The sequence below is a fragment of the Glandiceps talaboti genome, chromosome 9 (genome assembly GCF_964340395.1).
Source record: "Glandiceps talaboti chromosome 9, keGlaTala1.1, whole genome shotgun sequence".
In the NCBI taxonomy this organism is placed as follows: Eukaryota; Metazoa; Hemichordata; class Enteropneusta; family Spengelidae; genus Glandiceps; species Glandiceps talaboti.
The window spans coordinates 16,431,487-16,447,366 of NC_135557.1; the positions used below are offsets into that span (position 1 = coordinate 16,431,487).

The window sequence follows — 15,880 nt, forward strand, 5'->3', positions numbered from 1 at the left end:
TAGCATTTCATCCATGCACACATATGTACATACATGTAGTTCTCCTTCCTGGGAGTCTAATGTCTACCATTTTCATTTAACCTTATGTGTATATTAATTATGCTAATTCTGAAAACTAGCATTTCATTCATGCACATATATACATGTACATGTATGTACAAATAGTTCTCCTTTCTTGTAATCTAATGTCTGTCATTTTCATTTAACTAATTCTTAAAACTAGCAGTGGCACTTCATCCATGCACACACATACATGTACATATTGTTCTCCTTTCTGGGAATCTAATGTCTGTCAATTTCATTTAACTAATTCTGAAAACTAGCAGTGGCACTTCATCCATGCACACACATATGTACACACACATGTACACATACATGTACATGTTGTTCTCCTTTCTGGAAATCTAATGTCTTGTCATTTTCATTAAACCATTCATGGCAATTAATTATGCTAAAAATGAAAATTAGTAACCTTATAAATACTCATAGTTGTAGAAACATTTTTTCCATAAGGGAACTCTAATGTCTGTCATTTTCATTTCATAATTTATAAATATACAAATGTAACTATTATGCAAAATCTCAAAATCTGCATTTTATTACCTGTCTAGTATTATGCTAAATCTGAAAACTAGCAAATCTATCCCATTACAAATAGTTTTCCTATACATATAAGGAAGTCTAATGTCTGCATTTTCATTTTCATTTCAATATAAGTCAATTATGACAAATCCGGAAAAATAGAATTTTATCCCCGCCTAACGTAATGCCAAATCTGTTACAAATAATGTTATGAAAATCTTTGATAATATCACCATTATCTGAAACAAAACACTGACAGTCTGTTCTGTTGTTGTGGTCATTCTAAAGTACATGTACATATAACTTGTATGTCATTCATCTTCATATAAATATCACTAGTATTATATTACATCTAAGTTTATAAATAAAGCCTACTGCTGTTTCATTAAGTCAACACTCTATAATCAAAATGCAGTGCACATGGGTCAGGACCGCTATTACTTGTACTACATTTTATCAGCTATCATTTCTAGCTTGCATTTAAAATAAATCACATACTTGGTGAGATAGAAATTCACAATGAGAGCTCCTGCTGCACATTTCAGATATAGGGTTGGCCTAATTTTCCACATATACATGCAAGCGTTTATTTTTAAGGTGAATACATGCAATGCATGTGACAGGAGTTTACATTTGCTGGTTCACTTGGTAGCTGATTCAATGAATAAATTCATTATATTCTCCAACAAAGTAAGTATTGTACTTGCATCGCTTCATTTTGTGAACATATTTATGAAATTCTCATTGTTTCTGAATGGCTAAAGTCTTTGGCCAAAACTTGAACCACGATTATGTACATGTATACCCCACTCAACCCGGCTGTATAATTGGGTACCTAGTAGGATAGAGGCCGCAATGTGAATGCGTTAGTCCTACATTCTACAAGTATGTACTTACAGATGCTGCACTGGATTTTATACTCCCCTGGTAGTTGAAGAAGTATACATGTAAATGGCCGTTGTGCCACTATTGATCTGTGCCAGGGGTAATAAGTGTTTGTTCCTGGACCTCTCTACAGGACAGGCACATCTTAATTACAGTACACAAGTCATTATTATTATTCCACAGTTTCAATTTTCTCACAGCTAGTAATACGGTAGCCATGTAGATTGGTTAGTATTTCCAGTCTATCCATAGTGTAGAATAAAACTGTACATTAAACTACCACTATTTTATCTTGCTAGCACACTTAAGTGAGTGTATATTACACATTGTATACACTTCAACCGAGAACCTCCTTCATTCACGATCATCACGAATATTACTATTAATTAGTAACAACATGGAAGTGAATATAACTATAATTAGTAGCAGTACATGTACTAACTACACAACGTAAGTCTTACTACAGTGGCAGTCCATTGAATAGATTATAGACTACTATACACATAATACAGTAATGGTTTCTCATCCTATGAAAACATGAGTACTGCTAACTGTGTACTGTACATTGTACATACTATGTATGTGTTGTACATATATGTGATTGTGTATGTCATTGTCACTATGTGTTCACTGAACTGAGTTCATCAAACCAGTTGCATGTCAAATTGTAGTAGCACTAATAATTCAATATCTTTACAGGTTATCCTCACTTCAGCTCCAGGTACATGTACATGTACATGTCATTGTAAATAGTACATGTATGCATTTGATGAGTGTTTGAGAGTATCAAATAACTCCCATCCTAATCTTGCATGTACATTGTATTTAGGGAAGTACAAATGTAACTTGCTAAGGACAGCAAGGTTAAATCTACACGAGTTCCTCGGTCATACATTGTATTACCAGGGTTCCCCAAAATTATGACACACTACATACATATATATGGATAACAATGCCAATTTTACCGTATTTTTCCCCCTTCCTGTTACTGGCAGTCTTGGGTCCCCACACCTTAGCCAAAACACTGACCACAAAATGTTACAACTTACAATAACTTACAAATGTACATGTAAGACACCATACATGTATGTCTTTGATCCATCCATCCACACAGATCAGTACATTGCTAAAATTTTGAATTCTCATAGATGCTCATATTTTACCATTGCCAGTGGTCGATGACTTTACCAAGATGAACATCACTTTATAAAACTAAACTAAACCAGTCAACCTTTCAGCCCAGTATCACCTCAAATCCTTGACACATTGTACACTAATCATAGCCCTCAACTGCCACCATTGTCTGCTTACTCGTTAAATGACCAAAGCACGTACATGTACATCATTTATTTTCTTCCTTTTAAATACTCTATAACAACTGAAATAGCTACAAAACATTACATCTACCCACATGACATGCATGATGAACTACATGCAAATACCACTTTAAAAAAAAAAACACCACAAAGAGAAAGTTGAACAGTTTAAAATCTATTGTATGCATGTACAATGTACAGTGAATTTTTTTCCTTCCATCTTTAGATCACTGTGATGGGCACTGTCATACATGTATACATACATCATATATGTGTATATCTCAAGGTTTGACCTTTGACCTTCAGACTAAATATCTAGATGACTTGGTACATCATACCACTATACCGTTAGTGTTTACACCACGCCCAATACCAGAATGACAAGTCAAGGAATGTTATCAGAAATTCTCCCTTGTACTAAGGTCATTCACAACGTTACTTCAAGTGTTATTTTTGTTTTGTAAATTACATTTTGTGATTATGGCGTCACCGATATAAATTTCTTTTCAATGATGATTGACAGAAGAGGACTCTCTATCAACGTTTTTATAAATTCTTAGTAATTCATCTGTTAGTCACAACTTGGCATGGTTCAACGGTTTTGATATATTTGTAAATCAAAAGTTGCTAGCCCAGATACTATCTGGTTTGCACTGCTGCTTGCAAACGGCGTATATGGAACTCACTTCTGACATCGTCCCTGAACACTGAAGAGAAGGACGAGGACATTGTCAGAGTCAAGTCCCAACTTACTCCGTCTGCAAGCAAGACTTTCTGGCTTGAAGATGTCCGATACTGTCAAGCTAGTACACTGTATACTGAGCCAGATAACCAGGTCTCTGGGCTAAAATGGTACCTGATCAGTTTTTAGAAATATCATAAACATAGCATCCAACTATTGACACAGGGGGATTCTCAACGTGTTTTTTTTTTAAATTCTAACAGAGCTTACAAATGTACATGTATAATTATATCAGTCACAACTTCATTTGAATACTACTTACTTTAGTTGTAAATACAATGTATAAACTTGTGGTACATAACATGTATAACATGGTGTCCATGTCAGAAAACTGGCATGTACCGGTCTATCACCCAATACTAGACTGACACAAAGGAATATCCACATACTTTCTGTAATTCTTACATATATGTATAATAATGCAAATTTATATCGCACCTTTTCCTCCTGAGAGCTTGAGGCACTCACAATTATTACCCTGGCAAGGATCAATAGCAGCACAATGGCCCTTCATACTTCCTCAACTCCCTGGGGAGCATACAATCCATTGCAACCTCTATATGCACATAGGATTAAAGCATTCACATTGCAACCTCTATCCTACCAGGTCCCCAATTACACAGCTGGGTTGACTTAGGCATACATGTAGTTGCGGTTCAAATCTTGCTCAAAACCACAACTTGCAGATTCCAAGCCAGCCACTCTAACCATTCACCCATCATGACTCCATTTGTATACATGTACATATGCCATGGTTGTACTCAGATCAGTCATAACTTCCCTCGCCATGTTGAACTTGAATAAGTCTTATTTCATTTATACATCAAATATTTCTGGTACATTTATACATTTTTTGTACCTGTGCATTAATGAATGTTGCATCAGCAATACTAGATTGACACAGGAAAGAATACCAAGACGTTTTTTTTTTTTAGATTCTTGGTAGTACATGTACTAACTTATTATATGATCCAGACAGAACTCACTTCAATCAATTATTATTTTACTTGGAAATGATTTACTGTATGATATCATATTGCTGGTATATTTGTATCTTATTGCTGCCCTTGGTAACAATGACAATGTCATACACATACATATATATACTTCAGAGTTCAAAGTACAGAATTTTGGTGTCTATACACTCCTTGAAATGAATTGTATGAATTCGTACCCAAAGTGGTCCTAGCTAAAATTAGAACAATCATCTCATGAACTACTGTACTTGGTGCAAGGAAGGAAAACAATAAATGATAAATTATGAATGAAATAATTTGACAGTTGATATTACACGTTTGGTTCATGACAGCCGAAATTGGCTGATGCAACACTATTGTCAAGAAAATGAGTTACTATGAGTAACTGAATGCTTGACCGAATAATCAAGTAAACTGACTGGTTGGTTGGTTGGTTGACACAACACTATTGCCAAGAAAATGAGTTACTATGGGTAACTAAATGCTTGACAGAATAATCAAGTAAATTGATTGGTTGGTTGACACAACACTATTGCCAAACAAAATGAATTACTATGGTCACTGAGTGATTGACAGACTACAAATGTAATCAAGTAACATGATTGGCTGACATAATTAATACTATTGCCAAGGAATTTGAGTTACTATGGGTGACTGAATGATTGACAGCTCATTGAAGTAACTTGATTGGTTGATGCAACATCACTGCCCTTACTCAAAAGACTTGATTGGACGATACAACATGAGGGAAATGACATTTGCTACCAATGGTGTAACAAAGTTGGATCAGAGATAGGAAATACTGTTTGTGTAGATGTAACTGTAACACAGTGGCAAGCCCTGTCCCCACATGGAGTAGTGAAATCGGTTAGAAATTGAATAAAAATCAGTTTTTCTATCCCCATGTACATAATACACTAAATTGGTTTCAAAATCCCATTTCAATAATTCTTATACAATGTACATGTACATGCATGTACAATGTAAGTAGAAAGGCTGGACTACTGCTAATTTGGTAGTCTACATGTACATGTAGATATGATATTTGGTATTCTATAAATATGTATGTATCTTTGACTACTGCTACAATGTAATTTGGTGGTCAACAATGTACAATGTAATCTCATGTACCCTGGACTACTGCTAATTTGGTAGTCTGCAATGTACAATGTAATCTCATGTAGGTACCCTGGACTACTGCTAATTTGGTAGTCTGCAACGTTTAGTAATTTATGCGCCTACCCAGTGGAGTCTTGATAATTTCAAAACCTATCCCCTACAAACATGTATGTACATCCTAAACTGAAAGCAGAAGCAATGTCTTCCTTACAGGTGATAAATCCATAAAAAATCTACACCAGTTCCATTTTCTTTTTTTCAAGGGCTTCACCAAAATATCAAACCATGTAAATTCTAATTTTCACTTGTATATTATTACAAGGGGTCCTAAAAGCCAAACACAGCAATATGCTGAAGGCAGATCCAATATCTAAAGTGACGAGTCCATAAAATATTTACCAAGTTCCCCTTTCTTTTGACAAACGCCTTATCAAAATTGCTACCTAAATTCCATTAGGTTTCTAGTTCTCTATTACAAAATACAAGCCTTGCAAGGGTCTGTTATCACACACCTCCACATTACTAAAAACTCAGATTTTATTTTGAACACAAAATGTCTGCTGGTAATGGTGTGACACAAATTTACCAGATGTCTGATTTCAACCATGACATATTTCTCTGTTTGGTTTATCTGGTTGTCACCTCATACAAAAGCAAAGCCATCTAACTGAACTACCAGATAATGATATTCTCTGGTAAACAGTGGTTGCTCCACTTCTCAAAGCATGTACAGATAATCATACAATGTATCTGCTGCATTATAATGTACACCATAAGCTACAATACCTTTGATAGTTCTGGATCAATTTCTTACAATTTCTTTCAATTTCATAGTTTTGACATACACAAAATTATAATATTTCCCCACACTTACAGAAATACCTAATGTACATTGTAATGTATGTCAGGCTAGCATCCAGTCATGCAGGGATTTTTGCATCTCGCCTTTCTCCTGCGATGCCTTGCCTTTCACTAGCCATTGTTTACGTTATTGAATGTTTGGCCGGAAAGAAGGCACAGATTCTTATTGGGTTTTAAAATGTTTCCTGTTGCGAGATGTCGACAGTGTCACCATATGCTTAGAACCAACTTAGAAGGTTGTACTGTATACATGCAACTACAACGTGAGGTGTTGCATTATACATGTACAGCTAAAACATTGAGGGATCGCCAAACGAATATGCTATCATACATGTTTTATGTTCCCCAGGAACAATTTAGTTAGATAAGAAACAGGCTTCCTACAGACCCCTCAATACAAATATAAACAACACCACACTCCTGTCTACAAACAGGCACTGTATGTGCACACACATTATCACTAGTAACTTTGAATCAATACACTTGTATGTGTCAAAATCTTAGCCTGCAATGTAATGACTTTAAATAGCTTGTTTGTTCCAAGGACAATGTGTGTCTGTTTATCAGTAGGGGTCAGATGATGTTGTTTATATTTGTATTGAGTGGTCTGTGGGAAGCCTGTTTCTTATCTATCTAAATTGTTCTTAGGGAATATAAAATGTGTATGATACGCACAGTTGTTCAGCAACCCCTCAATGTTTTTAGTTGTAAATCGACATACAACTTGACTCTATGCTAACCCAGTGTGTATTTAGAGGAATGACGCATGCTGGGATCTTGTCATCACTCATTTCAAAACACATTATGACATAATTACCTTCCAATAAACAGGCACAGTATTGTGAATAATTAGTATATGTAGGACGTATCATTATAAACGAATACAGCTGAAGAATCCCTTTACAAAATGTATAACTTGACCAGCATCAGGTTCAGCCTAGCGCTGTTGACACTGGACAGGCTTGTGATTGAACTAATTTCAATAGTAATTAATGCCTACATTGCACATCAGTCTAATGTTAACACAGGGCTAGTCCAATGTTACATGTAAAAACTGAGCTAATACTGGGCTACCATATTGGAAAGGCATTTTTTAGCTGTAGTACTGTATACATTTGTATGTGTAACATACATCTGAATTCAAGGTTCCTGCAATAGCTTTTTTTTACCTCATGCAAGAGGGTCAAAATAGAACAAGCAGGTCGACTTATTCTCACACGTGCCTCTATGTGAATTGTGGGGAGCGGAAGTTATGGTATCGACCAAGAAATTGAATGTTCATTATTTTTATGATGCGACGAGGCAGTAATATTCTATTTCAGGTACCAACAATTGTAAAGTATAACACTAAACAGTCTTAGATGCTATCGTGGCTTTGAATCTCGAAATCTATTTTGGAATCCACTGACAGCATGAAGACTACACCCTAAACCAAAGTACAAATTTTTTTTATATCAATGTCATTTACAATATTCACAGTCACACCTGTATACTACATATGTATATTCATAATTTACAAATTTAACATACACATGTACAAAAATGAATATAGTTTGTGATACATTTTTAGAAACAGCCATGTTGTTCTGCCTTATCAGGCTTCTAACAATCTAACAATTGAGTGATAATTGATAGCATGGCTATGAATGTTGTATCTTGCAGACTAAGTATGTGTGATTGACACCTGGAAATTATAAGAATGAGATGTTAGATCAATTCTTGACAATCCAATACAACAAATTACTTGAAATTATTGTCATTTAAATGTACCTCACACACACTTTACCATATCCATACATTGTACATCAATAATTGTATGCCTCTCTCTACATGTAAAATGTACTAAACCAGGGATCAAAATTAATAGTAGTCACGTGTCCACAGACAGGGGTTGAATTTAACTTTTGGTCTTGGTACTATGGTAGTCAAATTTATCCGAGTGAGCTGTTTCAGCTACAATTCTTTATTGATTTCCATTGGTCTTATAGACACTACCAAATAACAAAGTTGGTAGTCAAGATACAATGTTTGGAAGTCTATATCATATATGGCCTTGACTATTGCCAATTTCAAGCCTTGACAGACTACCAATTCATGTCATGGGGCTACCATAATTTGCAGCTGGTAGCCCACTAAGGCTGCCACTGATTATGCGATGATAAGGATGGAAGACTTATGGACATGAAAGTATTGAATAACACACATAATTCCAATAGAGGAACTTCGTTTTCAGTTCATGAATATAGGATTATTGGTCACCATCCTTGGGCTACCACTTTTTGAAATTGATAGCCCACTACCAACGAAAAAAAGTTAATTTCAAACCGTGTTAAACCAGGGGTGTATTTGTTAGTGCACGCAAAAATACAAATAAGGGATGTTATGTTTCGTTGCAGATATCGCGAGATATGCGAATATGCCTAGCAACAACGGTTGTCATACATGTAATCACGGGCAAACTTTCGCTGTGACCATATGCGATGACATTGAAAACAACAGTGTTGTTAAACATTTGACACTTTCAGCTTGACCACCCTCACCTGAATGCAAAGGAAGAAATGGCTAACGCAGGATCTCGTGAGATCTGCTGCGATACGAAAAAACGGCTTATTGAGCTGAACAGGATAAAGATACAGTATACACCATATCATTTACAATTGTATACAGAAGCTAACTTCACTAGTTAGTCTAGACTTCACTAGTGAAGACTAAGTGTTTCCTGTAAAACGTTGTAAAAATTACATGTATGTTATAAATATATTCCTGAAATTCCAGGCAAAAAAAAATTAAGAATCAATTATCTACAGTACAACATAATATAAGCAATACTGCAGTTACTTGTGTTGTTACTGTACCAACCATATCACCACATCACTTTTGTAAATTCAATTACCTAAATTTACTATATATATTTCTCACTTATATTTGTCATAGTACTTATCATTTTTACTGGTTTTCCTATCCCCTCCTTCAATCTTTTCAAAACAGTGAAAGTTAAACACTTCAGTAAAACAGAAACCACAATGATATCTGTCCTTTGTTTGTATACAGATAAAGGTTATTTACATACACTTTATAAACCAGACAGGTGTAGGGTTAGGGATTTCTGTAGGAGTTCCCATATACAGCCTCCAGTATTTTAAATGTTATTTCTTTTATAAATGTTAGGTTTTTATTCCTTGCTCTATAAATATCTTGGCAACGAAGTCGACAGATTGTTCTGAATGTCAAAATTATTGAAAATTATGCACCGATTGTGACGCATATCTTGTTGTATATCAAGGTGTCTGTCAAATACCTGCACTGCTGTCTGGACTAACTTTCAGGAAATTAGTGATAAAGTACATTGTCGTTACAATTCTCTTTAATTATTATACACTGTGAGGAGTAAGGAACTATCTATTTTGTATCTAGACAACTCCCCTTTGATACAAATCTAACAAGCTCAGAACTTGACGTCCTGTCGGACGGTATTTTGACAAGCCTTCGCGGTCACCCACCACTGTTATGACTCTATATGAGTCATACGCCCAGTGTACAGACATGTCAGAAACGTCTTGGGGAAAAAATCAAAATTGATCATACCTATTTAGATATCCGAAGAAATGTTTATTAGTTTTTACGTTCCTCTGGATATCATTGAAATCCAGAGACACGCGACTTTTAATTAAACTCGTACTACTTCCTGGATATGCGCTATGCATGAATTTCGGAAATAGTTGCTAGTAGCATCATCACACTTACCCAGGAAAACGGGATCCTCCTGTTAGCGCCATATGGAAGTAGTCAGTTGTTCTCCCGTTATTCTTAGCCGTTCATACCGACTTTAATGTGTTTCTTATCGCGATAGTTAGGCCGGAGTTATGTGGTCTATGGGAGCTCTCTGAGTTCACTGTGTAAAAACTCAATCCCACCCAAAGACAGGTCAATGTGTGAAACACAACACTGCGAGCAATGTCGCTTCAACAAAGGAAACACTGCTGTAATTACGCCTTACTGTACAAATTGTGTCGCTGGAAATATTCTTCAAGTTGTCTGGAAAACTAAATGCAATGAACACATCCAAAATTTGGGTCAAAATACGTTGTTTTGGTCCAAACTTGCAGCGGACGTTCACCGGGAAGTGGAACAGGGATATCCCTTACGAGCTAGCTGTAATAGCACTCATGTAGTAACCTTGCACAATAAAGTAAATAGTCCTTCAGGTTTTTCGAAAATAAAGCTAACGCAGGCTTGAAATCTTTTCCACGGCTGTCATTCCTGCAAATAGATCTTCAAATTTCTTTCTTTTGAAATTCAAGCACAAATTATAATACGACGGTCTAAAATTGAAGTTTGGAGTTTTGAGTAAATTTATGCCTCCGCCTGTTTGACTGAACTATAAAAAATGGCTACCAGGGCACGGATCAATAACCGAGGACAGTTATTAGCATAAATTTGCATGTTGACCCTATGTAACTTCATAAAGAACACAAAAGTAATTCGTTTGTTTTGTGGAATTTCAAGATATCACAGCTCACTAATTGCTTTCAAATATTTCTGTACAATGAATATCGTATTTCATTTGTTTTTGAGTGATATGGTGGGGATACATTTTTCGACATTAAATTGTGTCCCGCCCTAAAAAGTGAAAATGTTTTTTAACACAATCTAGCCAACAAATTCGAGGGTTATAACTTCAGCATTTCTTTCACAAATCCGCTATCATTGACTTGTAAATAAGAAACGTGGAATCGAAACCAGTAGATATGAGAAAATCCCACGGGTAGACTGAACAAGTCTTGAATAATAAATGTAATTCGATCGTATCAGTTACGAGAAAACTCAACGTTTTTCATATACATAAGCTTACAGACAGACAGACAGACAGACAGACAGACAGACAGACAGACAGACAGACAGACAGACAGACAGACAGACACACATACACACAGACACACACACACAGACAGACAGACACACAGAGACACACACACACATACACACATACATACATACATACATACATACATACATACATACACACACACACACACGCACGCACGCACGCACGCATGCATGCATGCATACATACATACATACATACATACATACATACATACATACATACATACATACATACATACATACATACATACATACATACATACATACATACATACATACATACATACATACATACATACATACATACATACATACATACATACATACATACATACATACATACTGATATCCGATATTTGGTGATTAGGGGAATGTTACTCTCACAATAAAAACAATTGCAAATTACAAGCCACGAAGTTAATGTCTTTTAAGTTTGAGAATAAGTATATAGTATTGTGTGTGTGTGTGTGTGTGTGTGTGTGTGTGTGTGTGTGTGTGTGTGTGTGTGTGTGTGTACGTGTGTGTGTGTCTGTGTGTCTGTGTGTGTATTTTGGAGGGTCTATGGCATAAGCCATCAACATTTCCCATAAAGTTAAAAATAGAAAAAGATACAGCTTAAAAAAAATTAAAATATAATTACCTAGCTATACAGAAAATGCCTTTCATTTTTCCAGAAGCTTGAGAAAAAGTATGTGGCTGAATATTAATGCAGTTACGAATCTCGTCTATTTTTATAAAGTAACTTTCGATCAATTCGGTGAAGCGTATATGATTCAAAATATTTCTGGTCACATAAATATTACACTTACCGCATTGTCTTATTGTAGTGACTTGGCTGAAAAGGTGATTGTGCACAATTTGGTAAACGTTAACAAAGTTGACCACATTTCCATTTACATTACAAAATTTGAAATGAATAACAACTTCAATACATTTGAAGGTAATGGATTTAAAAAAAATCCTCTATATAGGGACTCGTGTCAGTTCAGGGTTTGGGCGTATTGTTGTTTGTCTTCGGATCCCATCTTCGTAAATCACACAGCCTCTTTTACGGCACCGTCCAAGACCCACCACCATTTCACAGTGTCGCGGAAGAAATAACAACTCTGGTTTGTGAGAATGTGGGATCCCGGCGTGCGATGTGAAATTGTCTTCTGGTACGCTTTCTTGTGACGTCATCTACAATCGCTATATACGAATGAGAAGTAAATGTTATGAAACCAATGGTTCACCTTTAGTCCTTAGCTTATCATTTATTATCTAGTTGAAAACTTGGGAGACTTAAACCAGTTCGACAATACAATTGTCCGTAAGGTAACGATTTTTGCTTACTTTCATTTGTTTGTTTGTTTGTTTGTTTGTTTGCTCTCTTATTTGTTTGCTTGCATTTTTATCTGTTTGTTGTTTTTGTCGTGTTAATTTTTTTTTACCAAAGAGTCTAGATCGGATCTTCATAATTTTCCTTGGTCCGTTCTAGGCTCTGAGATTTCGTCTACGAATCTAACACAATTAGGGGAGAATTGAGGGAAGAGCAAGCCACATGCCTATTATATACATATTGTTCAATATGTTTTCCTCGTCGGAAACGTTCTAATTATATCATCTTATAATTATCCGGCTATTCTACCAAAAATTTCGGCCTTTCAAAATTGTTGTCATATCAATTTTACGACGACTTCCTGTTTTCTTGTTGATTTTCTTCCTCTCTCCAAGTCATTTTGTCTTCCCCTCAAGTTTATCACCGGCTGTATTTAAAAAATAAAAGATATTAAAATTGAATGAATCAAGATAAAATGAAAATAAGACCGTGACTGTGCCTAGTATTAGTTTGTCTACCCTAAAATCCGATATGTGACCTGACCAATTGAACTCCTGACACACTGACGTCGATAATGGTCAAACTTTGGGATTCGTGACAGATTCTATCAAACCTAGAAGCCTGTCTACGTAGTTGACTAACTAAGATAGCACATCCAGAGTTATCGTACTCACAGGTCATCGACTTAGTCAAGCTACTGTAGAAATCTAGCCCATTCGTACATTTAAAAAAGCAAGCTTGGATAAATTATATTAATTATCAAATATATAATATCAGTTATTGGGATTAAATGCGTAAAATGATTTATGATACAAAATATATTTTTTAAAAATTAAAAAAAATTTTTAAAAAATCTAGCAGTAAAAGTACTAAAAGCAACTGTCTAAGCTTACAGGCCATGATGATGAGTGCCACCCGCTGCATTAATAAGATCTAGAGATGCTAGCAATGTACGCCGGGATAGCTGCTCTGATAAATGCAACACAAACAAGATATGTTTATAGAGTGGCATATAAAATTAAATAGGCACAAGTTAAGTTTATTCGTGTTTTTGACGTTATTTTGCTGCTTGCTGAAACGATACTCGCAGTTTTCTGTTTACTGAAGTGGTTTATGTCAGGTGTATTACTGTATTTGTATTATATTGTAGTTTTGTATTCTTTTGCGACCACAATTGATTAATTTCTCTGAACAGAGATAATAAAGTTTTCTTGTATCTTGTATCTTAATATAATCACAATTGGCTGAACTCAAATCTGGCAATAAGGTATAACTGATAAACGAGCCAATGACTTTTACAGCGCATTGCGTGTCACTGTTCACTGACTATTACAGCGCATTGCATAGCGCATGTCACTGTTCACTGACTTTTACAGCGCGTTGCATGTCACTGTTCACTCGTTTCTTATGATGCAACTGCCACACACTACCAATAATAAAATGAATATGCTACATTTTAAGATAAGCAGAATGGAATACAAATTCTTGCTACATTTTGTCTAAATTGAATTATATAACGCGCCATCATGCAGCCGTAAATGGAAACATCAAATATATATAAACAACACGAAGCTACACTTTGTACACTTCAATGTAGCAAGATCGCAATATCTTGCAACAAGTTAGGCTGATTGAATCAAAACCGGTAGTGCAAATAGATACAAACATACGGCCACCAATTTTTGATGTCTGCATTTGATGTCTGATCTGTATATGGTGGCACACTAGTTAATTTCATTTTAGACAAAATGTAGCAAGAAACTGTATTCAAACAATTTTGTAGCGGTATGTGTAGTTTCCAGATTTTTGTATGGTCGTATCAAACAGAATGAGTGAAAAGTAACCTGCCATACATGCACTGTAAAAGATTTGCAATTCGTGGAGGTAACATATTTTGGCTATATAGCCCATGATATTTTAAGGTATATTCACTCACGGTATGTACATAGTCAAAATGTCCATGAATCGACTTTTATTATGAGGTCAAAAGTATAGTTCAGGTACATTTTCATATATTTATATTCTGTAAGATGACGTACCTTATTATGTTAGTAAACAAAAACAAATGATATCACCCTGTGATCGAGTCCTGACATGGTTGTAAGAATCGTCGTTGTGGGCGCTATTTCAATCGCGCCTCTGTTCCGTGGGGCGATTAAAAGTGCGCCCTCAGCGACAAATGATTCAAACGACTAAAACTAGCTCACTTCAACAAACGACTCTTTGATTTACCATGGAAACATTCTTCGGTCCATAATTAAAATTATATTTTAAACATTCTGTTTTGCATTTAAACTGGAATCAGTCCAAATATGTTGGTGTTGTAGAAGCTGAAAAAAAGTTTGATTTGGACGGTGAGACTTTTTCTGCATGGTAGACCCGATGGACACTGTCTGCTAACACCGCCCTTTTCCCACTATCCGTGACGTAGATCTCGTGTTAGGGATCGACAGTTTTAATGTATAACATATCAATTGTAACCAAACTTTCTTTCCGTCATTTATCATGGAAATCATGAAACCTGAAACTGTTTCAAACTTAAAATCTTCCTAACACTGCTACATTTTATCGTCTGGCTCAACAAAAATCTTACCAACATTGCTACATTTTATCGTCTGCTTCAACAAAAATCTTACCAATATTGCTTCAATTTATCGTCTGCCTCAACACAAATCTTACTAACATTGCTACATTTTATCGTTTGGCCAGACAATGTCTCAGAAACTTTGCGAAAAAGAAATCTAATTACATTGCCACATGTTCTCGACTGGCATGAAAAGAAAGTGTTACAATATTGGTTAAGGTGTATATCGCGCTATAGTGATTAAAACTATCAGGCTGTTGTAATTGGTGCTAATTGCAATACATTGTAATATCAAATACGGAACTCTACCTCCAGCTTCCACCTAAACACGTGGGGACGCGATAACGTCATCGTGTTTATATGAACGCTGTAGAGGGCAGAGTATACGTAGCACATATTTCTGTGCTAAAGTAACGACTTTGACTAGAGATGATCGTAGTAATCGTAATGGTATAAACTATAGCAGCTAGACTACGCTGAGACATACTCATGACATTGTCAGATCAAAGGGAAAAAAGGTCACATCGCCACTCCACCATATATTATCTCCATATCTCACCACACTGTTCCACCTTTTATACTCCCACGAGACACCCCACAACTAACGAC

At 35.6% G+C, this 15,880-nt stretch overlaps 1 protein-coding gene across 10 annotated transcripts in view; it reads right to left on the reverse strand.

The window, feature by feature from the left end:
* LOC144440219 (rho guanine nucleotide exchange factor 11-like) overlaps nucleotides 1-10,631 on the reverse strand; it is a 145,102-nt gene extending 134,471 nt beyond the window's left edge. For 9 of the 10 annotated variants that reach the window (XM_078129535.1, XM_078129533.1, XM_078129532.1 and 6 more), the window contains exon 1: nucleotides 2,527-2,619. In XM_078129535.1, coding sequence (XP_077985661.1) covers nucleotides 2,527-2,573 — 47 coding nt within the window. In that variant the 5' untranslated portion in view covers nucleotides 2,574-2,619. Of the gene's footprint in view, nucleotides 1-2,526; nucleotides 2,620-10,226 lie in introns of those variants that run through there. The other variant, XM_078129528.1, reaches the window with a different exon arrangement.
* Between the last annotated feature and the right edge of the window lie 5,249 nt (nucleotides 10,632-15,880).